This window comes from Doryrhamphus excisus, chromosome 15 (genome assembly GCF_030265055.1).
Source record: "Doryrhamphus excisus isolate RoL2022-K1 chromosome 15, RoL_Dexc_1.0, whole genome shotgun sequence".
Lineage (NCBI taxonomy): Eukaryota > Metazoa > Chordata > Actinopteri > Syngnathiformes > Syngnathidae > Doryrhamphus > Doryrhamphus excisus.
In genome coordinates, this window is record NC_080480.1 from 11,557,001 (window position 1) to 11,582,115 (window position 25,115).

Below are 25,115 nucleotides of genomic sequence, written 5' to 3' on the forward strand. Positions count from 1 at the left end.
GCTGTCTGCAAATGCCTGTGTACATGTTTTTGTGGCGAGATGAGAGCTTATCAGAAGCGTTGCCTCTAGGTTGCCTTCAGGCTAGTGTTGGTGTTAATGGCGGATGGTGACAACAAAATAACTCGGGCATCTGGGAAAATGTACAAAAGTTTGGAGGCACCTTCTCATTCAGTAACATGAGAAAGTGTATCCAAACTTTTGACTGGCGGTGTGTCTAATGTGGGACACAGTTTGTATACGAGTGCCAGTGGTTCCAAAACTTTTCAGTCCCGTACCCCTGAAGTCATGTACCTCCTACTCCTACCATGTTAAAACATTCATTCATTTTGTACTGCTTATCCTCCCGAGGGTCGCAGTGGTGCTGGAGCCTATCCCAGCTGTCTTTTGGACGAAAGGCGGGGTACACCCTGGACTGGTCGCCAGCCAATCACAGGGCACATATAGACAAACAACCATTCACACTCACATTCATACCTATGGACAATTTGGAGTCGCTAATTAACCCAGCATGTTTTTGGAATGTGGGAGGAAACCGGAGTTCCCGGAGAAAACCCACGCATGCACAGGAGAACATGCAAACTCCACACAGAGATGGCAGAGGGTGGAATTGAGCTCGGGTCTCCTAGCTGTGAGGCCTGCGTGCTAACCACTCTTTCGCCATGCTGCTCGTGTAATGTCAGTGGAATTAAATACATCAAACTGTTTTAACATGGGACCCAGTGGTTAATGCGCAGGCCACACAGCTTGAGACCAGAGTTTGAGTCCACCCTCGGCCATCTCTGTGTGGAGTTTGCATGTTCTCCCCGTGCATGCATGGGTTTTCTCCAAATTGTCCATAGGTATGAATGTGAGTGTGAATGGTTGTTTGTCTATATGTGGCCTGTGATTGGCTGGCGACCAGTCCAGGGTGTACCCCGCCTCTCGCCCGAAGACAGCTGGGATAGGCTCCAGCACCACCGCGACCCTCGTGAGGATAAGTGATAGTAATGAATGAATGACATTACACAAAATGTGTACCCCAATTTGAGAATCCAGGTACCTGGGAACTTGACTGCTTTCAAATACAGGCAAAAGTTTTGGGACACCAGGTCATTTCAACTATAGGAAGTGAAATTGAAAGTAAATATGGCGTTGGACCTCCCCTGATATCTATAACTCCATACTCCCCATACTAGATCAGAGACCACAATCTTTGTTAAAATAGGTAATTCCAAAAGGGTTCAGGTCAGGGTTCTTGAGCTCTCACTCCATACTTGGCCCAACAATTCTGTCTATAATATACATTTCCGCCACCAGCCTTGTAAAACTTGACCGCTCATGCTGCCTCTGTCCCTCCACCCCCCTTACCGATTTGCCTCGCCCTCCCACGGGACACGTTCTATTTATAAGCAGCCTACTTCTTTTAATACATTTTGGTTTCTGATGCAGTGACACTTCTTCAATGGTTTCCGAACAGCACGGGTTAGGGAGCGTATGAAAGCCTTTGCAGGGAATTGTGTCTACTGTGTCATTGTTAGACAATCTATCAGCGCTTTGGTGAGTGGTGTCATTGGTGAGAACATGTGTGCCAAGGATTGTGTGCCCAACGCTATAATTTGCCAAAGTCAAGTTTAGAAAGTCATGACAATAAAATGACAGTTATGAATGCTACAAAGGAGCAGGCGCACCAACATGACTACCCTAAAAGGTAGTCCCTCACCAAGTCAGGAGTTGCTAATAGCCGTTTCCCGCCATCATCAGTGAGTCTACACGAGTTTTTCAAACACCGGTAGTCCCGCAAAAAACATGCAATGACCACATTATACTTTATTGATATTGTAGAATAGCTAATGCTAAAATGCTAAAGCTACTCACCATTTAAATACATCTTGAAGTAACCTCTTTTCTTGAGAAACTTTTCTTGAGTCCAGGATCGGATTCGAGATCCAACACATATGGCTGTATGTTAAAAGTGGACATTTTAAAAAGATAAATCACCGTTTATTATCAACTCCTATAAGGTTGGATTCGGCAGCTATTCGGAAGTCCTCATGAGCACTTGGGAGTGTGACCAATAAATAAAAACAGATCGTCTTCACGAAAGCACGAAATCCAAAGAAATATAGGTGAATAGGTGCAGAATCTGTTAGCTCTAGAAAGCTCTCTGTGCTGGTTATTGTGTGTAGCTGCTCTATAGCAGTCCACAACTCAATACAAAGGGCCGAAAAATGAGCATGACAGCCCTCCTTTAACTGTTCAGTTACCTGCAGAGTCTCTGGGTGAGTGGTCTAACAAAGCAAATAACTATCAGGTAAAAAAAAAATAAACATTAACCGTGGCTGTAGGCAACCCACTGTTTTTTGTTTTTTTTCCCCACATGGTGGCATGAACTGAATTTTACCTACTACTACATGCACTAAAATTATTATATATTACAATTATTACAATTATTATATATACTATATATACTATATAACCAGCTAATACAACATTCCTGTTGTTAACCCTTTACATGGCATCTTTACATCTTATCATTTGATAGACTTAATAATATTTTCTGGACTACAAGTCGCACAAGGACAAAAATGCATAATTAGGTTGAAAAAAACATACATAAGTTGCATTTTTTGTGGGTAATTTATTTTACAAAATACTTGACCAAAACAGACATTACGTCCTCTTGGAAGGCAAGTTCTAACAATAAAAGAATAGAGAACAGGCTGAATAGGTGTAAGATATGCTAACACACTGGTTATTCAGCTACACCAAAAATAAACAAAAAGAAAAGTTGTTTTCATTTATAAGTCACTCTACAATATAAGTTGCAGGAACAGCCAACCAATGAAAAAAAAGTGTGACTTATAGTCCGGAAAATGCAGTATTTAACCTTTTTATAAAGGTTTTTACAATTGTTAAAATAACTATCAAGCAGTGTTCATAAAAACAATCTCTATAACTTCGCCATGTTGTACTGAGCAGCCAGGAGACCTTAGTGTGCTTTCCTATTTCACAATGGGGCTGCATTGTTCACACACACATACACACACACACACAGAGTTAAGACAGTCCACGGGGGCCGTCCCGTCATCACCACTTTCCTCCTCGCTTCCTCCTCTGTTCTTCTCACTCTTTCCCTCCTCCTCTGCTGAAGGAGGAGGTTGCCACACTTCATCTCTTTGCTGATGAATGATGGATGAGTCTGGGATTGTCCAGCTGAAGTGGTGACCTTTTGGCACGATCCTTTACGGCAACTAAAAAAGAAGACGGACGCAGGGAATGATGATGAAGTTGGAGAAGATGTGTTCATAACGATGTGTGAGGATATTACAGAGAGGATCATATTATCTTCCCAAGCCTGCAGCGAGCACTTTTGAGATCCTGGATGCTTTTGTTTCTCACCGCCTTTTCTTCTTGTCCTGGAGAGGCTTGCCTGCTCGCGCTACAGCATGGGGGGACTCACCGGGATAGAGGGGGGGGAGGCATTTGCATCGCTTAACTGAACTCTCAGGCACTTCCTCAAAGCCCTGAAGAGCCATGGGAAGAGAAAGGAGCCTTGCCAGACATTTTCGGTATGTTACTTTTTGCTTTGATCCCGGCAGTTTTTGTGCTGACTTGTGCCCTGGAACTTCTCTCGTTTGCAGTGCGCTTCTTACTTAGGCAGGTTTGCATTATTTTAGTATTTTCTCTCAGTAAACTGCATAGAAATGAGACAATAGCAACAATGAAGGCATTACTCTCTTAGACTACGGAATCTGTATTTCCTGATGATGGTGGAAAACTTTTCAAAAAAGGCAATTGCCCAATTCAGGTGTGTGCAGACTGTACACATTCTGCTATTGTAATTAATTATTGCAAGACCTGCATGGGTAAAATTAGCTTTTATATATAAAAAAACAAAGTAGAATTTCAGGCCAAAATAGTAACAAGTTTAAACATTTTGTGCAATTTCGTTACAAGTGTGGAATCATTCCAAATATTTGTTTCCAATCTAAACCAGACCTTGTACTAAAAGGAGAATTATTTTATTATATATTAATTAATTTTAAATATTAATTATATATATATATATATTAATATATATATATATTAATTAATATATATATATTAATTAATATATATATATATTAATATATAGGGCTGCACGGTGGAAAGTGGTTAACACACAGGACTCACAGCTAGGAGACCCGAGTTTAATTCCACCCTCTGCCATCTCTGTGTGGAGTTTGCATGTTCTCCCCGTGCATGCGTCGGTTTCCTCCCACATTCCAAAAACATGCTAGGTTAATTGGCGACTCCAAATTGTCCATAGGTATGAATGTGAGTGTGAATGGTTGTTTGTCTATATGTGCCCTCTGATTGGCTGGCGACCAGTCCAGGGTGTACCCCGCCTCTCGCCCAAAGACAGCTGGATAGGCTCCAGCACCCCCGCGACCCTCGTGAGGAAAAGCAGTAGAAAATGAATGAATATGAATATATATTATTATCGATTAAAAGAACCAAATTATTCTAATAATAATATCATATACAATTATTTAGTTTCATCACCCTCTCTCTACAAATTGATAATACCAAATATGATCTACTTAAAGGCAATTCAACATTACATTATTCAGTTAATTATCAGTCAAAGACAAAATGTCTGATAAATAATGAGCACACTTCTGCTCTCTGTGTAGGAACATCATGTGGGGTGACGGCATTATTGTTTGCACTGATTATTGTTCCCAATTTGCGACCTCTTCTTCAGTTAAGTATAGGCTCATCTTGCTCTGCTTCCTATTGAGGACACCCTAAATCCAACTTGACTGTGAAGTTTAGGCTCAAAAGGATGCGGTCCATGACTATTATGATGGAGAAAATCCTCCACATTGTGGGTTTTTTTGGTGTACATGTGTTAGTGTTGTGATGTGAGTATATAAGTGTTTGTCAAAAGTTGTGTGGCCTACATAGGCAGTAAGCACAAAGATGTTCCCAAATGATTCCATGTTCCCTGACCTGGCCTAGAAAGAGCTCCTACTCCACATTCTATCTTTTTCTAGTCTCCCTGGCTCTGTCATCTTTCTTCCATTCTTCCTAATGTATGTCAGCAACTTCTTTTTTCCCCCATCCGTTTTGTATATTAATGAAGCACTTTCGGCTGCTTGTCTGCTGCTCTTTATGTGTGCCCACTCCAGTCTGTCTGAACAATCAAAAGGGATTAAATGTTCCATATTATTGTATTTTTCTTCAACAACAAAGTCTCAGAGGTCCCACAACCCAAAATCTAGCCAAGATGCTGGAATTTGTGTTGATGTGCACTTGATTGACTTTTTGAACGTACAGTGGTCCCTTTCAACAACTACAATACAAATACGGTACTCCCTCATTTATCACTGTTTTAATTGGTTACGGAGAAGTTCATTTCTGTGAAAATTAATATTTTCATAGTTGTGAGCATGTAAAATCTGTTTACTCTTTATGGTTTTTAACACTATTAGAGTCCTGTGGACATGAAATAACACCCCTATAGTCACCTTTACACTCATATTAACTGATGTAGTAGACATAACAGAAAACAAGTCATTCATTCATTCATTTTCTACCGCTTATCCTCACAAGTGTCATGGGGGTGCTGGAGCCTATCCCAGCTGTCTTCGGATGAGAGGCGGGGTACACCCTGGACTGGTCGCCAGCCAATCACAGGGCACATATAAGACAAACAACCATTCACACTCACATTCATACCTATGGACAATTTGGAGTCGCCAATTAACCTAGCATGTTTTTGGAATGTGGGAGGAAACCGGAGTACCCGGAGAAAACCCACGCATGCACGGGGAGAACATGGAAACTCCACACAGAGATGGCCGAGGGTGGAATTGAACTCGGGTCTCCTAGCTGTGAGGCCTGTGTGCTAACCACTCTTCCGGCGTGCAGCCTGGAAACAAGACATATTGGACATTAATGAAACATAACATTGATTCGCAAGTTAGCATTTCCTTGTTTGGAATTCGTAAGACGTAATTCCTGCGGTGGCTATTGTTATCTGGGGCAAAGCAAGACAAGGTTATTTGTGCACAATGGTAATGGTTTAATTTCATTTGAACATGCATCAGATTACAATTGAATGCATCCCATAATCAAAAGGAGTAGGAAGAAGCAAAGCTTATTAAATCCTACCCCTCCATCTGGTACTTTTACAATCAGTAACTGTTACATTTGTTCACTTCCTGCTTCCCCAATATAGTTTACGTCTTTTTTGTTTTGTTTTTATGTCATGTACCAAAGTACGAGGTGATATGACCATCCAACGACATAATGGGTACCATAGTAAGTGTCAATATAGTGATATGTATAGCACATCATGACTGGTTCAAGACTCTTCATCCTTGTATTTAGCAAACATCAACTGCTTGTATTGTTTCTTGAATTGGCTCATCGGTGTGCATTGTTTGAGGGTCTTACTCAATCCATTCCATAGTTTGATTCCACATACTGAAATGCTATGGCTTTTTAACGTAGTCCTAGCATATAAGTGTTTCAAATGTAGTTCTTCCCTGAGATCATATTTCTCCTCTCTTGTAGAGAAGTATTGGATGACATTTTTAGGTAATTGGTTATTTTTAGCCTTATGCATTATTTTAGCTGTTTGAAGATGAACTATATCAGCAAGTTTAAGTATTTGTGATGTTAGAAATAAGGAGCTAGTATGTTCTCTGTAGGCGGCATTATGAATTATCCTTACTGACCTTTTTTACTGACCTTACCAAGGTAATTCATAGTGCTTTGCTGAGGGTAAAAGGCTAAAATCATTCCATAAAAACATAAAATCATGAACAAAATTCCTTAAAACAAAGCAAAACCAAAAAATATATGTATGTAACAATGGAGAGTACAGATAAAATACTTGGGAGTTGCCATGTTTACAGTTGAATGGAAGTGTTTTCATCTTAGATTTGAACATTGCCAAGGTTGAGGATTGTCGCACATCTTCTGGAAGACTGTTCGAGTTTGGCAGCATAAAACTGAAACACAGCCTCACCATGTTTAGTCCTGATTCTGGGGACCCGCAGAATGTGTAGCGAAGCCTGCTTTTGTTGCTTTACAAAGCTTACCTGTGATGTACTGGCTATACATATACTATGTGGGCTTACCTAGCCAGGGGCATTATCTTTCTGGTGAAGACAACCCAGGACTTCAAAACTCCATAACATCGCATATAAAGGAATCTTCTTGTGTTGGATCTGATTGGATTGTGCAGGCGTATCTGCTGCTTGCTGCTCGCCTTCATAACATGACATATGAATTGTGATGCATCTGCCATAAAACTTCTCCAACTCAACTTTGCATTGTCAAGAATCCTTGTGTGTAAAAGTGCATTTAAAAAAAAAAGAAAACACACGCTGCCAAGCTGCTTTGATGGAAGTACCAATTAGAGAGACATGGTAATCTTTCCCTCCTAACAGAATTCACAGTACAAAAGAGCTGTGCCACCTTTTTGAACAACAAAACTGCACCGCCTGCCGTGCCTTGTTTTGTTTTTCATTTTGTGTATATGTGTGTGTGTGTGTGTGTGTGTGTGAGTTGTCTAGATACTCGATGGAAGTGGGGCATTGTGGTACATGTAAAGCACTCTGGAGACATGATGATGGTGATGGCGGCATCATTTTTGTAGGAAGGATGCAGAAAATGGCAAATGGCCAATTTATGAAATTGTACAGAAGAAGCAAATTGCTATGACTTGGCACACTGATTGTTAAAGGCATTTCTGGGTCGATTCCGTTATCTTTGTTTTCTCGCTTTTGCAGATAATTAGTGTCATAAAGCACAGAAATATGTTAAATATGTCAGGCTTTGCTGAGAAAACAGGAAGCGATAATACACAAAGAATGGCTCTAAATTCATTCATTCATTTTCTACCGCTTTTCCTCACGAGGGTTGCAGGGGGTGCTGGAGCCTACCCCAGCTGTCTTCGGGCGAGAGGCGGGGTGCACCCTGGACTGGTCGGCAGCCATTCACAGGGCACATATAGACAAACAACCATTCACACTCACATTCATACCTATGGACAATTTGGAGTCGCTAATTAACCTAAATCGGTACACAAAGAAAAGGTAGCAGGAGTTCTTGGGATGAGAAGTGGGAGTGGAGTGTTGATTCCCAAAGGGTGCGTTTGCTTTTTTTGCATATACAGTTTGCTGCAAGTGAGTGAGAAGACTCTTTACCATGCTGCAGCTACGACATAAGCGCACAAACCAAAAGATGTTCTTATCTTTTTACAGCTCACTGTTGCATTCACAGGTTCAGGTTCTGCACTGAGCTACTTTGGATTCAGTGAAGTGGATTCTGTCTGTGGAACAGAAGATTCTATTCCCATTTGTATTGAAATATTGATTTAATAGTTTTACCCTCAGGGCTTATCTTTGTGCATGATGTTCGCCAGGATCTTCATCCCCAAAAAGCATCGGGAGCGTTTCGACGAAGTTGTTTCCCAGAGCCTGATGAGCCGCTTCAAGGGGCGTAGCTTCAGCGACCCGAGCCGTAGCCGCCGCAGCCGCAGACGGAGCGAAGACCACCCAGAACACCTTCTGGTCTCCACCCGAGCAAGTTCGGTACCCCGCACCCACGCAGAGGAAGGGTCCATCCCACCTGCCCGAGGGATGCGGAAGACAACATCGCTGATAGCCGGCCACTCCGGCGGCGCTACGACTAACTGCAGGTCAGTGATGAAAGAACCATATCATATTTAGCGTATGCTTCCAGCTCATATATGTGGAATTATTCTTGACACCAACAACTTGGGCCAAGTTATCAGTCGAGGTTGCGTCACATTAAATGGGATCCTCCATTACTTCCTGTAGGACGGTGAGAGTATGTAAGGGCAACATGAGCTTTGGCTTCACCCTCCGAGGTCACGCCCCTGTGTGGATCGACTCTGTCATCCCTGGTATGTTTATATTCCTGCATAGTTACTTTAGTCAAAATCATAACTATATAATATTTTCTGTGTAGGGAGCGCAGCAGACAAAGCAGGTCTCAAGCCAGGAGACCGCATCCTGTTCCTCAATGGACTTGACATGAGGTAACACCTGACAGTTTTTGTTTAAGTAAAGAGAAAATATACAGTGGTATTTATAGGTGGTATTTATGATATAAATGGTATAAATTCATGATATAAATGGGCCTGATACCAGACAAACCATGTGATGATCACATACTATTTAATCATGAGCTTATTATCACGTACTATTTAATCAAAAGACCATTTTGTTTCCAGAAAATGTCCAGTTTATTACATGTATTATATCTAAACAGTGTAAACACAACAATTGCAAAAATATTTCAACAATAATATTTTATCAACAGTCTTATCTTGTCAATGTCTGACAATTAAAGTTCCATTAATCAAGTTTGGGGTTTTTTTGGTGACTGGAGAAGCACTAGGCACTAAGCACTCGTGTGCTGTTCTCTGATTGGTTGTTTCACGGGCACGATACCAGAGCAGCGCGCACTGTAGTATGTGATAAGAAAAATGATCACATACTACAGTGTTAATTGGCCCTGTACCCTAGAAACCGCCCAGGCACTAAGCATTTTCTTATCACATACTACAGTATTAATTGGCCCTGTACCCTAGAAACCGCCCATGAATGATACGAGAAAAGGCCGAAATGATACTGTGTCAAAGCCCAGGGCAGTGATACTGATAAAATATAGAGTTTAACCATGTCCAGTATCAGCCCCCGTAGCTGTCCAATCAGAGCGCGCTGCTCTGGTATCGTGCCCGTGAAACAACCAATCAGAGAACAGTGCACGAGGGTTTGTTTTGCTGCCGCCTGTGCTCTGTCAACACGTCAGCGGTTGACACTCCCGGTGAAAGACAAATAGGGAAAATAGCAAACAGAATATTAGAAATGGAACGTTTTATCACCATTAATGAGGAGGACACTCTTGAAATGATCGAAAAAACTAAAAATGCAAATACAAGTCGGAAAACCAAGGGCGCCTGCAACTGCAAGAACGAACGAAGACTGGTAGAAAGTATTCCCCCACCTGAGTTAGACAAATACGTGTCTATGTTTATTGTAACGTAGTTGCCGACGCTACGGAAAGGACACGACTGTGATCGCTAACAAGCTTTTATTACACAACAATACTGGCTACTGTCGGCCGTAACTACGCCGTTGCAACCACCGCCAGCAACGCAGTGCTTCCTCAACACGACACGCCCCCACCCCTGGTGCATTCACAGTCACGCGGAACAGTGATTCTCTCAAATCAAAATTCAACTCTCTGGCACGTTACATGATGGAAAAACGAAAGTACGCGATAATAAGCTCATGATTAAATCGTATGTGATAATAAGATCATCATATGGTTTGTCTGTTATCAGGCCCAGTATCATGCCCCCGCGTGCTAGAATCAGCCCTCGACCTTCGGTCTTGGGCTGATACTGACACTTGGGGGCATGATACGGGGCCTGATATCAGACAAACCATGTGATAACCTCTAAGTATCTGAACCTTTTGAAATTTCTCACATTTCTGCATAAAATAAAACAGTAGTTTTGTAAAGAAGAATAGGCCAAGATTAGTCCTGATCGATGTGCCAGACTGATCTGCAGCTACAGGAAGCGTCTGGTTGAAGTTATTGCTGCCAAAGGGGGGCCACAAAATATTAAATGTGATAGTTCAGTTACTTATTCCTCCCCCTTTCTGTCATTGTTTGCATGCTATCCTCATTAAAATATGAAAACCTATAAATGTTTGGGTGGTTTTAGTTAAAGCAGACACTGATTTTATGCAGAAATGTGAAAAGGTTCAGATACTTTTTCATACCACTGTACGTGTCTGGCGGTACAGGACCTCCTCGCATGAGAAGGTGGTGTCCATGCTGCAGGGAAGCGGTGCCATGCCCACTTTGGTAGTGGAGGATGGTGCACCGTCTTTCACCCTGTCCGAGCAGGACCTAGTAGGGAGCGGCATAGCCCCGGAGCGCGCTCGCTCCCCTGTGCTCAGCTCCCTGCAATGGGTAGCCGAAATTCTTCCCCCGAGTATCCGAGTTCAGGGCCGTACCTTTGGACAGCAGCTGGAGCATCTGCTGACCATTCAGGAGAGGTACACCATCTGCAAAGCCTTGGAGAACTTCTTCCAGCACAGGTGGGCAAGAAGAACACATTAAAGAAAAAAGGGGATTGATTCCAAGGTTGGGTGTTTCCATGGCAACACAGGAACGTCGACACGCTGATTGTGGATGTCTTCCCGGTTCTGGATACTCCAGCCAAACAAGTGATCTGGCAATTTGTTTACCAGCTGCTGACATATGAAGAGCAAGAGCACTGCCAGAGCAAGATCTCACGCTTTCTTGGGTTCAAGACAACAGGTGAGAGTACACTTTTAGTCTTTCAGATCTTTGATGTACCTTGATGGTCCTGGTTTAAGTCATTCTGGGCAAGATCCAGTCAGGTGCTCGGGGTCCCTGTGTTGTTCCTAAATATACAGTGGTGTGGAAAAGTGTTTGCATGTTTGTCACGCTTAAATGTTTCAGATTATTAAACACATTTAGATATTAGTCATGTGTTAAGTTTGAGGTCACCAACAGATGACCAGACATTCTCCTTCAGGATTTTTTGGTAGACAGCAGAATTCATGGTTTTATTTATAGCAAGTCTTCCAGGTCCTGAAGCAGCAAAACAGCCCCAGACCATCACACTACCACCACCATATTTTACTGTTGGTAATGGTAATGGTTTTATTTCATTTGAACATGCATCAGATTACAATTGAGTGCATCACATAATCAGTTCACAGTTCCACATGTCCAAAAGGAGTAGGAAGAAGCAAAGCTTATTAAATCCTACCCCTCCATCTGGTACTTTTACAATCAGTAACTGTTACATTTGTTCACTTCCTGCTTTCCTAATATTTAAAAAAAAAAATAATAATAATTTTTGTTACATACCGAAGTAGGAGGTGATATGACCATCCAATGACATAATGTGTACCATAGTAAGTGTCAATATAGTGATATGTATAGCACATCATGAGTGGTTCAAGACTCTTCATCCTTGTATTTAGCAAACATCAACTGCTTGTATATATATCGTAGTCCTAGCATATAAGATGATGGTATGATGTTCTCTGTCTGACCTGTGGCGTTACTTTTACACCAGATGTAATGGGACACACACACTTCCGAAAAGTTCAACTTTTGTCTCGTTAGACCACAAAGTATTTTCCCAAAGGTCTTGGGGATCATCAAGTGTTTTCTGGCGAAATTGAGACGAACCTTAATGTTATTTTTGTTCAGTAGTGGTTTTGGTCTTGGAACTCTGCCATGCAGGCCATTTTTTTGCCCCAGTGTCTTATGGTGGAGTCATGAACACTGACCTCAAATGAGGCCTTCCGTTTCTTTGGATGTTGTTGTGGGGTCTTTTGTGACCTTTTGGAAGAGTCGTCGCTACGCTCTTGGGGTCATTTTGGTTGGCTGGCCACTCCTGTGAAGGTTCACCACTGTTCCACGTTTTCGTCATTTGTGGATAATGGCTCTCACTGTGGTGTCCTAGAGTCCCAAAGCTGTAGAAATGACTTCAGAACCTTTTCCAGACTGATGGATCTCAATTTCATTCTCATTTGTTCCTGATTTTCTTTAGATTTCGGCATCATGTGTAGCTTTTGAGGATATTTTGCTCCACTTCACTTTGTCTAAGTGTGGCAAACATGTAAAAAAAAAAAAATAATAATAATAATAATCAGAAAGGGGGCAAACACTTTTTCACACCACTGTATGTGTGTGTGTTCCAGTTCCACCACCACCACCTCCCCCTCCTCCAGAACCCGAGGTTGCCTCTGAGCCCCATCGCCGTAGCAGCTCCATGAGGGTGACAGGCACCACGTACAGGAGCAGTGTGAGGGGGCGGAGCTCTGATGACCTGGTCATTGGCACACACTTGGGCATGGGTACAGAACCTCACTTCCTTTTTAAAATGCTTCTCATTTCATACACCTACTAACATTAACTAACAGTGTGTCGGAAAATTAGCACAGTTTGAAGTTTGAGCTGAGCTCGTTTTAACAGCTTGATGACTTTAGGCTACCGTGCAGACTCGTTTTTGGAGGCCGGAATGAGGTTGGCTCCAGGAGAAAGACAGTCAGGAGACGGTACCTCTCTACCCGAGACTCCCAACAACCTCACCAATGTACGTACCGGTCCCGTCTTCACTTCCAATGGAGGACACCTAAATTGACCACTCTGGTTTCTTTGTACATTTCCACCATACAAGCTATCAGCCGTGTACGCTGAACTGGAGAACATGTACTCAGCCAAGAGATCCAAGTCTCTGAAGACTCGCCCTCCTCCTGCCCCTGAGACTTTGCTGGATCTGGACCCTCCGTCCCGCACAGCTTCCCCTACAATGCGTGTTAACACAGGTAGCCAAGAGGACCTTGTTTTTCTGTTATTGCATGCAGCATGTCATATTGTTTTTCAAGATGGGGTAGAATCGGGAGGATACGTGGAATGAGGATGAAATGCTGCAGTAAATCCCCAAGCAGCTAACCCATTTCTGAATCCAATGAATATCCTGTAAATGTTCATCAATGGTGCTATTTTGTTACATGAACACAAAGCAAGGTAGATGTCTTTTTTATTATTATTATTATGTTTTTAATTGATAAATGCAGCTTTATATTTGATGATGGTGGAATTGGAACAAGGAACCACAAGCAGAACATTTATTGTGTTTGGGAAGACTAGCTATAAAGTCATGGATTCTTGACATTTGAGGCTAATCACTATTTTATATCTTGTTTCTTTCAGGTAGTCGTAAAGGCCCCCCAGCTCCGACAAGCTGGCCAGAAACTATACCGAGCCCTCCCCCTTCCCAGTTCTACCCATCAGGGCTAACGAGTCAGAACAGTGGCGAGTCAAACCCTTACATTAGCCTGGATAGTCCACCACTGTCACCGCCAGAGACTCCTGACTTCCTGTCTAGCCCGCCTCCCCGCCGCAGTAGCAAACGCCGTTACACCTTCTCAAAACCGCCTCGGTCCGAAGACACCGATCGCTTTCTGGATGCCCTCTCCGAACAATTGGGGCAGCGAGTCGCCATCGTAGATGACTTCCTCACTCCTGAAAATGACTACGAAGAGGTAAATGAGTATCCTGACACCCTTTACAAACAGGGGTGGGCAAATATTTGGACTCGTGGGCCGCATTGAGTTAACAAACTTGTCGGGGGGGCCAGAACATATATTTAACGCACACACTATTTTATGCTTATAATTTTCCTTGAATTATTTGTCTAATTTTAATTGTAAAAGTGTTATACTATCAGCTGTATGTTCTCATGTTCCTTTTTTCGGGAGCACTTTAAACATCAGACCACATCAAACTTTACAGTTTTGTTGTTGTTGTTGTTGTTGTTTTTTTTTACTAAATAAGACATCCGACTTGCAAGTCATGTTGCCAGTTTGTATGTTAAAAGTTAATTTAATTTAATTTAATTTAGCAACTGGCGGGCCGGATTAAAACGTTTGGTGGGCCGGATTCAAATGCTTGGTGGGCCGCATGTGGCCCCCGGGCCGGAGTTTGCCCACCCCTGCTTTACATGAATGTGACATCTTTTGGAAAAATGACTTGCAACTACACAGGAGTATTATGTGGAGGCAAAAGCTAAACTACTTTTGTTGTGACAAAGTTATGACATTATTTTCTCCCATAGAATACATGCGTCACCCACTTGTTAAAAATAACTGCTTTACAGCAATGCAAGGCACATATTTTACATTCAAAAAGGTCCACAGCACACCACCAAACTAAAATGTTGCATGAAGGGCGACAGATGGATACACAAGTTATGTATGTATGCTGCCATCTAGTGGAAGATAGTTTCTTTGTTTTCTGCATTTTTCTTTTGCATGTTTGTCACACATAAATGTTTCACATCATGACACAAATTTAAATATTAGTCAATGACAACACATGTATTTTGAAAATGAAACTTTTTATAATTGGTTTGATGGTGATTCCTCACATTTTGGAAAAACAGCAACAGTAAAATACGGTGGTGGTAGTGTGATGGTCTGGGGCTGTTTTGCTGCTTCAGGACCGGGAAGACTTACTGTGATAAATGGAACCATGAATTCTGTTGTCTACCAAAAAAAATCCTGAAGGAGGATCATCTGTTGGTGACCTCAACTTGGGTTCTGCAGCAGGACAATGATCCAAAACACACCAGCAAGTCCACCTACAAAATGAAGACTTAGGAGTGGCCTAGTCAAAGTCCTGACCTGAATCCTATTGAGATGCTGTGGCATGACCTTAAAAAGGTCCTTCATGCTGGAAAAGCCTCCATTGTGACTGAATGACAACAATTCTGCAAAGATGATTGGGCCAAAATTCCTCCATTATTCCTCCAAATTATTTTTTTTCCACACAGGGCTGTGTAGGTTTGGATTGATTGATGATCTGGACAAACATGCACAATAAGGAATTAGGAAAGAAGCAAACACTTTTTTTTACTCCACTGTATATATATATATGTATATATATATATGTATACACTTAGTATATTTGCATATATTAGCATACCTTGCACATACGTCGTCACATAAAAAAGTAAAGCTCTAACAGAATGTCATTGCCGTTAATGCCAGGATGTTGTGCAGATGGCTTTCCCAGATGAGGAGGAGGAGGAGAATGAGGAGGAGTTGGGCATGGATGATGATGAAGAAGAAGAAGACGACAATGGAGGATTTGTGGGTCCTGAGCTCAGCAGCCCAAGCGACATTCAGAGCAGCAGCGGAGAAGAGAACGCCTCCTCTCTCACCTATTCCTCCTCCTCTGACCACATCCCTCCACCCCCCATGACTCCTCCTCCGCCTCCACCTGTTCAGTTCAATGACTCCCCTGCCCCTCCTCCTCCTCCTCCTCCTCCACCGCCTCCTGCTCCTGTAGCTACACAGACTCAGCAGCAGCCTAGCTACACCCCTGAGCACTCTCCGAGAGCTTACGTGCCCATCCGCCGCAAATCTGGACCACCTCCTCCACCTCCACCCCGCAGTAATCCGCCTCCTAAACGACACTCCCTCCACAAAGTGCTCCCGACTAAGGAGGAGATGCACGTCCATGCTGCCATACAGGAGCTTAAGGCCTATCAAGAGCAACAGGAAAGACAGAATTATGAGGAGCAGCAAGCATATAAAGAGAGGCAAGCGTATGAGGAGCAGAAGGCTTTTGAGGAACAACAGGCCTACCAGGAGAAACTCTTCAAGGAGAGACAAGCCTACGAGGAGCAGAAGGCGTACGAGGAGCTGAAAGCCTTCGAGGAGCAAATGTTCCAGGAGCAACAAGCCTACCAAGAAAGGCAAGCATCACAACAGCGTCAAGCCTACGAGGAGCAGAAAGCTTACGAGGAGCAACTGATGCAGCAGATCTACCAGAGCCATCACTCCATGCCGTCCCAGCCCACCCAGCAGCAAGCCCACTCACCCCACCAGCTCCAGCAGCTTCACCAGTCTTTACCACCACTTCCTGGTCCGGAATCCACCAATCACCATGCCCGTCTTTATATGATGCACCAATCACAGCAGCAGCAGCAAGGTCATCACCACCGCCGTCAGTCCCGCTCAGCCCCGCCTCCACATCAGCCGCCACCTCAACCCGCAGCAAACCCGAGTCAGCAGTATTCCGAGGGTGTTTACCAAAGCCGCCAAAGCTTCAGATCACAGCCCCACCACTCCTCTGCGGAGATGCTCCATCAGATGCAACAAGCCCACCACAACCAGTCTGCCGACGTGCTGCAGCAGATGCACCAACCCAGCTCTCACTACTCGTCAGCGGAGATCCTTCACCAAATCCACCAGTCCAAGCTCCATCACTCCTCCACAGAACGTCTCCATCAAGCTCACCAGATGATGCAGATGCAGCCTCACCACTCCTCCACGGAACTTCTCCACCAAGCCCACCAGATGCACAGAGGACAGCCCCACCATTCCTCCTCCGAGCTACTCCATCAAATACACAAACCCAAGCCCCACCATTCTTCCACTGAGCTCCTGCACCAATCCCATCAGATGCACCAACCAAAGCCGCACCACTCTTCCACCGAGCTTCTGCATCAAGACCAACAAGAGCCGTCCTCGCTTCCTGTTCAGCTAAATCGCGAGAGCCACTCGCAGAGTCGCCGAAGTCTCAAATGTCTCCACCAGACCCAAGTGTCCCCACAAGCGCAGTCCGTCCACCATCACCCGCAGCCTATCAAGCCATCCCCCCAGAGACCCCATTCAATGCAGCAGACTCACCACCACTCCGGCACCCCCCAGATCCACCACATTCACCACATGACCCCCCAGCCCCCGCCGCAGGACTACCAGCACCAGATTCACGTCATCCACCCTCCACAGCAGCAATCCCACAGATCCCATCCCCTCCTCTCGACATTCCAACCTCTCCAGCCCCACCAGCCGACTCTTTCCACCTTCCAGCCTCTCCCCCAACAGCAGACCCAGGCCCCCACCCAAAGCACCCGCCCTCATTCTCAACCCTCTCACCATCTCATGCAATCCCAACAACCCCAAGTCCAGACCCACCACAAACCACCCCAGGCACAAAATCAACCCCAGTCCCTCCCACATTCTCTATCCGACCCCACGGAGCACCTGGAGCCTCCGCCGCCACCCCCTCTGCCGCCACCTTGCTCGCCCCCACCCTTACCCAGGCCCACTCTCTCCAGGATGGACTCCCATCACATGAGCGTCAAGAGGCTGCGTTGGGAGCAGGTGGAAAACTCCGAGGGCACCATCTGGGGACAGGTGATCCATCCGTAATGGGAAGCTACAATTAGCTCGCCATGACTTAACGCTGTATTCTTTGTAGCTGGGCGCCAACTCTGACCATGAGAAACTACACGACATGGTGAAATATTTGGATCTGGAGATGCACTTTGGGACACAGAAAGGATCTTGTCAGTTCGTTTTTTTTTCTTACATTTCTAAACCTCTTAAAGTTTGCACACAACCATTTGTTAATCTCTTTAGCCCTGCTTGTAGTGCCTACGCCAGAGCCTACACCACAGCTTGAAACATTTAAGAAGAAAGATGTGATTGAAATTCTGTCCCACAAGAAGGCCTACAATGCATGTAAGTCTGGGATTCTTGAAGTTAGATAAACTAGACGGGTCGTCTTATATGATGCCTGTGTTTGCGTCCCTTCCCCAGCCATCCTGATAGCCCACCTGAAGCTGTCACCAGGAGAGCTGCGTCAGGTCCTGATGAACATGGCTTCCGATAGGCTGGAGCCACCTCACATCAGACAGCTGTTGCTGTACGCCCCCGATGCGGAGGAGGTGAAAAAGTATGAAGAATACAGAGACGACCCCAGCAAACTCAGCGAGCCGGACCAGTTTGTGTTGCAGGTAGAGCAGTGGACCTTTTTGGAACCAAAAAAGTATATTTATGACGCATTGCATTTTTGTATTTGTACACTTAGATGCTATCAGTGCCTGAGTACAAGACCCGCCTGGAGAGCCTCCACTTCAAGTGTTCTCTACAGGAGAAGACGGAGGAGCTGAGGGGAGCCTACGAATGCGTATGTAAGGCCTCCTCGGAGCTGAAGAGCAGCAAGAAGCTGGCAAAGATATTAGAGGTACAATAGTAGTAGGATGCTAAGGATGCTCCCATCAGTGAAATGAACCAATACCAATCACATGGTAATGGTTTAATTTCATTTGAACATGCATCAGATTACAATTGAATGCATCACATAATCAGTTCACAGTTCCACATGTCCAAAAGGAGTAGGAAGAAGCAAAGCTTATTAAATCCTACCCCTCCATCTGGTACTTTTACAATCAGTAACTGTTACATTTGTTCACTTCCTGCTTTCCTAATATAGTTTACCTGGGGGCCACTGGAGCTAGGGTCTGGGCGAGGCTGGGCCACATTTCCCAAAAAAAAAACAACGCAATTATTAAAAACAGAAAAATGAATAAACTTTGCTTTGGTTCCGATTTTCTACAAGAAAAGCTCTGATAAAACTTTCCACTGTTCTCAAATATCTTAATTTTTATTTTTCTACACAAAATAAGATCAAGAATAAAGAAAATCAATCAATCAATCAGTAATAAATAAATATAATAAAGCTTTAATAATAAAACGGCAAATAATAAAAACTTAAGAAACCACATATAGTTGGTGGGTAGACAATTTTTTTTTTCAGATTAAAATTAACAAAGCATTATTAGAGCCCTGTAGACATGACAAAACACGACTGTAGTCACATTGGAGCTAGCGACCTAAACGGTAGCCTCCAAGTTATTTCCATTAAACTTAAAAAGCCAAAAACTTACCACTTCCACACGGATAGGGAGGATAACTATTAACAGTTATTTAACCTTTAACATGAACATTAATCAAACGTAATATTTTTTTCTGGGTACATGATACCATACAGCATCCATATCAAACTTGCGCGTGCCGCACTAACATTAAACTTTCATATCAAGGTTGGGGCCTCAAACTAGTGTCCTGCTGGGCCACATTTGGCCCGCGGGCTGCGTGTTTGAGACCCCTGCCTTATGTATTATTTTAGCTGTTTGAAGATGAACTATATCAGCAAGTTGAAGTATTTGTGATTTTAGAAATAAGGAGTTAGTATGTTCTCTTTAGGCAGCATTATGAATTATCCTTACTGACCTTTTTTGCAGTACATTTAGCGAGTGAAGATTGCTTTTATAGTTATTAGCCCATATTTCCACACAATAAGTAAGATATGGTAGAACCAGAGAGCAATAAAGAGTGTGGAGTGATTTCTGATTGTGAACACATTTTGCTTTGTTCAATATTGAAATATTTCTGGCCACCTTATGTTGTATATTTGTAATATGAGGTTTCCAACCTGGAATAAATAATAATGTAGTAAAATAATAATATAATGTGAAAAGACGAGAAAGAAATGCATTGTGAAATACAAAATATGACTTGCGGATACCAGCATTTTGCTCATATTCTGGTGTTTTAGTGTGAAATAAGCTATGAAAATAAATGTGACAAAAATGAGTAACCATTTTCATTTTGTAAAAGTAGTTCTCACAAGAAAAAAACAATTGGTTACCCGTGTTATAGCCAATAGTACATTTAAACATTTACACTTCATCTATGATCTCAGGGAAGAACTACATTTGAAACACTTCTATGCTAGGACTACGTTAAAAAGCCATAGCATTTCAGTATGTGGAATCAAACTATGGAATGGATTGAGTAAGACCCTCAAACAATGCACAACGATGAGCCAATTCAAGAAACAATACAAGCAGTTGATGTTTGCTAAATACAAGGATGAAGAGTCTTGAACCGTGCAGACCCAACCATGATTCATATTACCATAATAATGGTAATATACATAATACCATGACAAGTCTGTTTTTTTTTAATTTCCTAGTTTGTGTTGGCCATGGGCAACTACCTGAATAACAGCCAGCCTAAAACCAGCAAGACAACAGGCTTCAAGATCAACTTCCTGACAGAGGTACACAAGAAAACCAATCAAATGCTGATTAAAACAGGAACATAAGATCAATTCCTTGTATCACCTGCAGTTAAGCACTACAAAGACGGTGGATGGCAAGTCAACATTTCTGCATATTCTGGTCAAGTCTTTGTGCCATCACTTTCCAGATGTACTAGATTTCTCCAAAGATCTCACTATGGTTCCGCTCGCAGCCAAAGGTAAGCATTGACACTTTGACATCTGATTACTGAGCAATACAATACCCAAAGGTCCCTATTGCATTATAACAGTAATACGTGACCAAGCATGAAAAAAAAACACCTACCCTCTATTTAACCATATTTATTTACCCCCATTATTACAATTCAGCCCATATTTAACCATGTAACACTCAGTCAATCAGAGGACTATGACTACCGACGTCAACGACCTCCACGCCACCATCCAGAACATCCGCTCAGCATGTCAAAAAATGCCCACGACAGCTGAGGACCGCTTTGCGGTCGTCATGAGTGTATCCTTTGTGAATTTAGGAGCGATGAAGCACTACTAGACCAAACCATGTTGATAAACGTGTTTTGCCACCCTTGACTCGGTGATGCTTGTAGAATTTTCTGGAGAACAGCCATCCAGCTGTTCAGTCTCTGGAGTCTCTCCAGCAGAGAGCAATGGAGGAATTTTCCAGAACGGCGTCTTACTTTGGAGAGGACAGCAAGAGCACCAACACTGAAGCCTTTTTTGGCATCTTTGCTGAATTCATCAACAAGTTTGAGGTGAGGATAAATGATTTAAAGTCATATACGGCGATGTGAAAAAGTGTTTGCCCACTTCCTGATTTTTTTATATTTTTGCACTTTTGTCACACTTAAATGTTTCAGATCATTCATTCATTCATTCATTCATTTTCTACTAAACAGTAAATATTAGTCGAAGTCACTTTTTTAAATGAACCTTTTTATTATCAAGGGAGAGATAATTAGAGAGATTAAAGGAGATCTATCAGTCTGGAAAAGGTTATAAAGCCATTTCTAAAGCTTTGGGACTCTAGCACACCACAGTGAGAGCCATTATCCACAAATGGTAAAAACATGAAACAGTGGTGAACCTTCCCAGAAGTGGCCGGCTAACCAAAATGACCCCAAGAGCGCAGTGACAACTCATCCAAGAGGTCACAAAAGACCCCACAACAACATCCAAAGAACTGCTGAAAAAAATAAATCAGGAACAAATGAGAATGAAATTGAGATCTAGCAGTCTGGAAAAGGTTATAAAGTCATTTCTAAAGCTTTGGGACTCTAGCACACCACAGTGAGAGCCATTATCCACAAATGGTAAAAACATGGAACGGTGGTGAACCTTCTCAGGAGTGGCCGGCTAACCAAAATTACCCCAAGAGTGCAGTGACAACTCATTCAAGAGGTCACAAAAGACCCCACAACAACATCCAAAGAATTGCAGGCCTCAGTAAAGGTCAGAGTTCATGACTCCACCATAAGAAAGACACTGGGCAAAAATGGCCTGCATGGCAGAGTTCCAAGACCAAAACTACTGCTCATTAAGGCTCATCTCAATTTTGCCAGAAATCATCTTGAGGATCCCCAAAACCTGGGAAAATACTAAAAGTAAAAGTAACACCACATGTCAGAAAAACATGATACCAAGAGTAAAATATGGTGGTGGTAGTGTGATGGTATGGGGCTGTTTTTGCTGCTGACTCTTCTCTTCATTGTTTTGCCATTGACTAATATTTACATTTGCTTGATGGTTGCAACATTTAAGCGTGACATGCAAAAAGAAGTAACCAGGAAATGGGTAAACACCACTGTAGCTGTAAATAGTTAAACATTACAAACAGCCTTGACTTGCTGTCTTGATCATTCTCCTTTTATGACTTCAATCCTGAAAGTCATGACGACATCTTTTTTATCTTAACAAACTTTATTACTTTGCACCATTTTTTTCACGAAAATACAACTTTACTTTACTTTTTGCTTTATTTTTTTACTTTACTTTTTACTTTACTTTTTACTTTACTTTTTACTTTACTTTTTACTTTACTTTTTACTTTACTTTTTACTTTACTTTTTACTTTACTTTTTACTTTACTTTTTACTTTACTTTTTACTTTACTTTTTACTTTACTTTTTACTTTACTTTTTACTTTACTTTTTACTTTACTTTTTACTTTACTTTTTACTTTACTTTATAGTTTGCACTTCACTCTTTACTTGACCTGACTTGACTTGTATTGACTTGACCTGCATTGGCTTTAGACGTGACTTGACACGTGACTTGACACATGACTTGACACGTGACTTGACACCTGACTTGACACCTGACTTGACACCTGACTTGACACCTGACTTGACACCTGACTTGACACTTGACTTTAGCATTATTAACCCCTTGCTTTATTCACCACAGAGAGTCCTGGGTGATCAACAGGCGGCAGAAAACCCCAAGAGCCCAAGAAGTCCCCGTATGGCTTCACCACTGGCCTGGTAGCTCCTATGTAGGAGATACGTGTATACCGTATCTGTACATATTGGACACTTCATTAGGTACACCTGCACAATGCTAGAGATACACTTTAGAAAGACGCACACTTTGGATTGACTGAATATCCTGAGCATCATCCTGAGGGTGAGAGTTGTTTGTAATATTAGCCTCCTTCTTGTAGCTCAATGTATAGAATTATTATTATTATTATTATGTTGTATGCGGGTATACCCAATTATATGATCAACAGTTGCATAACATTTCTGAGCAAAAGAGGACTTGGGCAGCTTTTTTTGGAGGGGGGGGGGGGTACAATATTGTATGTAATCTATACATACATCTATAAGTCTCCTTTGTGTAGTTTATAAAACAATAAAATAGCATCATTTATATATCAATAATTGGAATGTTATTCAAATCTAATTGATATAGGGTTGTTATATATTTTTTTCAAGCACATAACAGTAGCGTCCTCATTGCATAGTGTGTATTTGTTAAGCAGCCCACCACACTGAATGTAATAGAAGTCAACTCATATCTCAGCATATCTTCTGCCCTGGTCTCTCATCAAGGGTTTGACTTGAAATGTGGAGACGTTATTCTGAAGCGATAGATAGCACTTTCTATGTTTTTTTTAGACGCTCTGACAATTCAGTTTTCCATAAATGGAACATGACAGCGTGCAATCCAACACGGATATGGTCTGTTTGCACTGCACCAAATGAAAACCCTTAGGAGCGTGTGTATATGTATGTATATACGTATTAGCACTTTTAAGAACCGAATATTTATCTTACTGTTTATCTCATGAGAGCTGGGTTTCCAAGAGAGTGAATTTTAATATAGCATCTGCAATAATGTACATAAATAGCTCATTATTATGCCAATGCTTCGTAGAACAACAAAGTAGTAGTTATTATAAAAATGATAATAATAGTAATATGTGCAGCAAATGAACGCTTTTGTTTTTTTTCCCCACTTTAGATGTCACTGTGCATAAAGCCAGACTGAATTAGCTAAAAGTATACCACAATAGGGACACTATAATATTGGCTTTTGATGGATTGAATTTGATTTAAAATCAGAATGGAATAAAAAGGACAGCGTAAATCATTTTAGGAATAATTGTAGATTTTTAATGATAAATAATGATAATTAATGTTAATACGATCATGCACACTTGCTACGGTGCAACGGAAAGGTTATTTAATTGTAAAACACAAGAGAAATGACGTCATAATGTTTTGAGAAGCATGTTATCGTTTGAACTCAAACGAATACCCTGCACCTTTGTCTCCCTCTAGTGGCAAACTATATTTATGCACGTCTTTTATTCTCCATATTGCCGACATCAAAATACATTTAAACGCTCCGCTGCTCTTCTGGTATGGATTTGACGCCAGCTCACTCCTCCTGTCGCTTTAATGATCTTTGTTTGCTTGTAACAAAGGAAGCTAACATGCTAAATAGTTGACAAAAGCTGCGTCACAATATGAGTTTTCTGGAAGAGCTATAAAAGCAGAGGTGTCCAAAGTGCGGCCCAACAGATAATGTAGTAATAGCTTTATTTTGAAATATATACATCATGTTTTTAAGTTGCACTTTATTGTTGTATAGTCATTCTTTTTTTTTGTAATTATTTTTTATTCAGTGTGTCTGTAATACTCCATGGAATGCTTGTTGTTTTTGGATGATCTGATGATAATACTTGATGTTTATGGTCTAAAATATGTAACATCTGCATTTTGTGTTGTGTATTTAACAATGCTGCCAAATATAACTTCACATCAAATCTCTTGTTTGTATTTCTATGAATAATCATATCTGGAAATGTGTCTGCAAACACCTTACGGGTGGGGGGGGGTGGCAATAAATCTCTTACATTTTAACCAAGGCTCCATGTAGACATGTGGAAAAGTGGAGTTTGACCTTGTGGCCGGTGGAAGTCGTCATCGGGTAATTCTTGGACATGCTTTATTCAGATACTTTAAGACTGTGACAACCGACAAAGAGGTGAGTTTATTTTCTGCTGGATTATTATGTAATGTGTTGATTTTACTGCTAATCAATGCTATTAGTACTAGCCATGCATGTATTTCTAATAAACTACTGTCCTATACTTTGTAGATGGCATTTGACCCTGCAGTGAC

General features: G+C 42.1%; 1 protein-coding gene across 7 annotated transcripts in view; it reads left to right on the top strand.

Moving 5' to 3' along the window:
• The window catches only part of grid2ipa (glutamate receptor, ionotropic, delta 2 (Grid2) interacting protein, a), a 29,751-nt gene extending 5,006 nt beyond the window's left edge, over nt 1-24,745 (top strand). For 2 of the 7 annotated variants that reach the window (XM_058048987.1, XM_058048992.1), the window contains 19 exons: nt 8,402-8,677; nt 8,820-8,905; nt 8,971-9,040; nt 10,821-11,117; nt 11,189-11,340; nt 12,762-12,917; nt 13,050-13,156; nt 13,241-13,388; nt 13,777-14,108; nt 15,615-17,771; nt 17,836-17,923; nt 17,997-18,098; nt 18,177-18,373; nt 18,448-18,603; nt 20,398-20,484; nt 20,555-20,684; nt 20,862-20,980; nt 21,075-21,239; nt 22,891-24,745. In XM_058048987.1, coding sequence (XP_057904970.1) covers nt 8,402-8,677; nt 8,820-8,905; nt 8,971-9,040; nt 10,821-11,117; nt 11,189-11,340; nt 12,762-12,917; nt 13,050-13,156; nt 13,241-13,388; nt 13,777-14,108; nt 15,615-17,771; nt 17,836-17,923; nt 17,997-18,098; nt 18,177-18,373; nt 18,448-18,603; nt 20,398-20,484; nt 20,555-20,684; nt 20,862-20,980; nt 21,075-21,239; nt 22,891-22,971 — 4,906 coding nt within the window. In that variant the 3' untranslated portion in view covers nt 22,972-24,745. Of the gene's footprint in view, nt 1-3,058; nt 3,549-8,401; nt 8,678-8,819; nt 8,906-8,970; nt 9,041-10,820; nt 11,118-11,188; nt 11,341-12,761; nt 12,918-13,049; nt 13,157-13,240; nt 13,389-13,776; nt 14,109-15,614; nt 17,772-17,835; nt 17,924-17,996; nt 18,099-18,176; nt 18,374-18,447; nt 18,604-20,397; nt 20,485-20,554; nt 20,685-20,861; nt 20,981-21,074; nt 21,240-22,890 lie in introns of those variants that run through there. The other 5 variants (XM_058048991.1, XM_058048993.1, XM_058048990.1 and 2 more) reach the window with 5 other exon arrangements.
• Nucleotides 24,746-25,115: the final 370 nt, after the last annotated feature.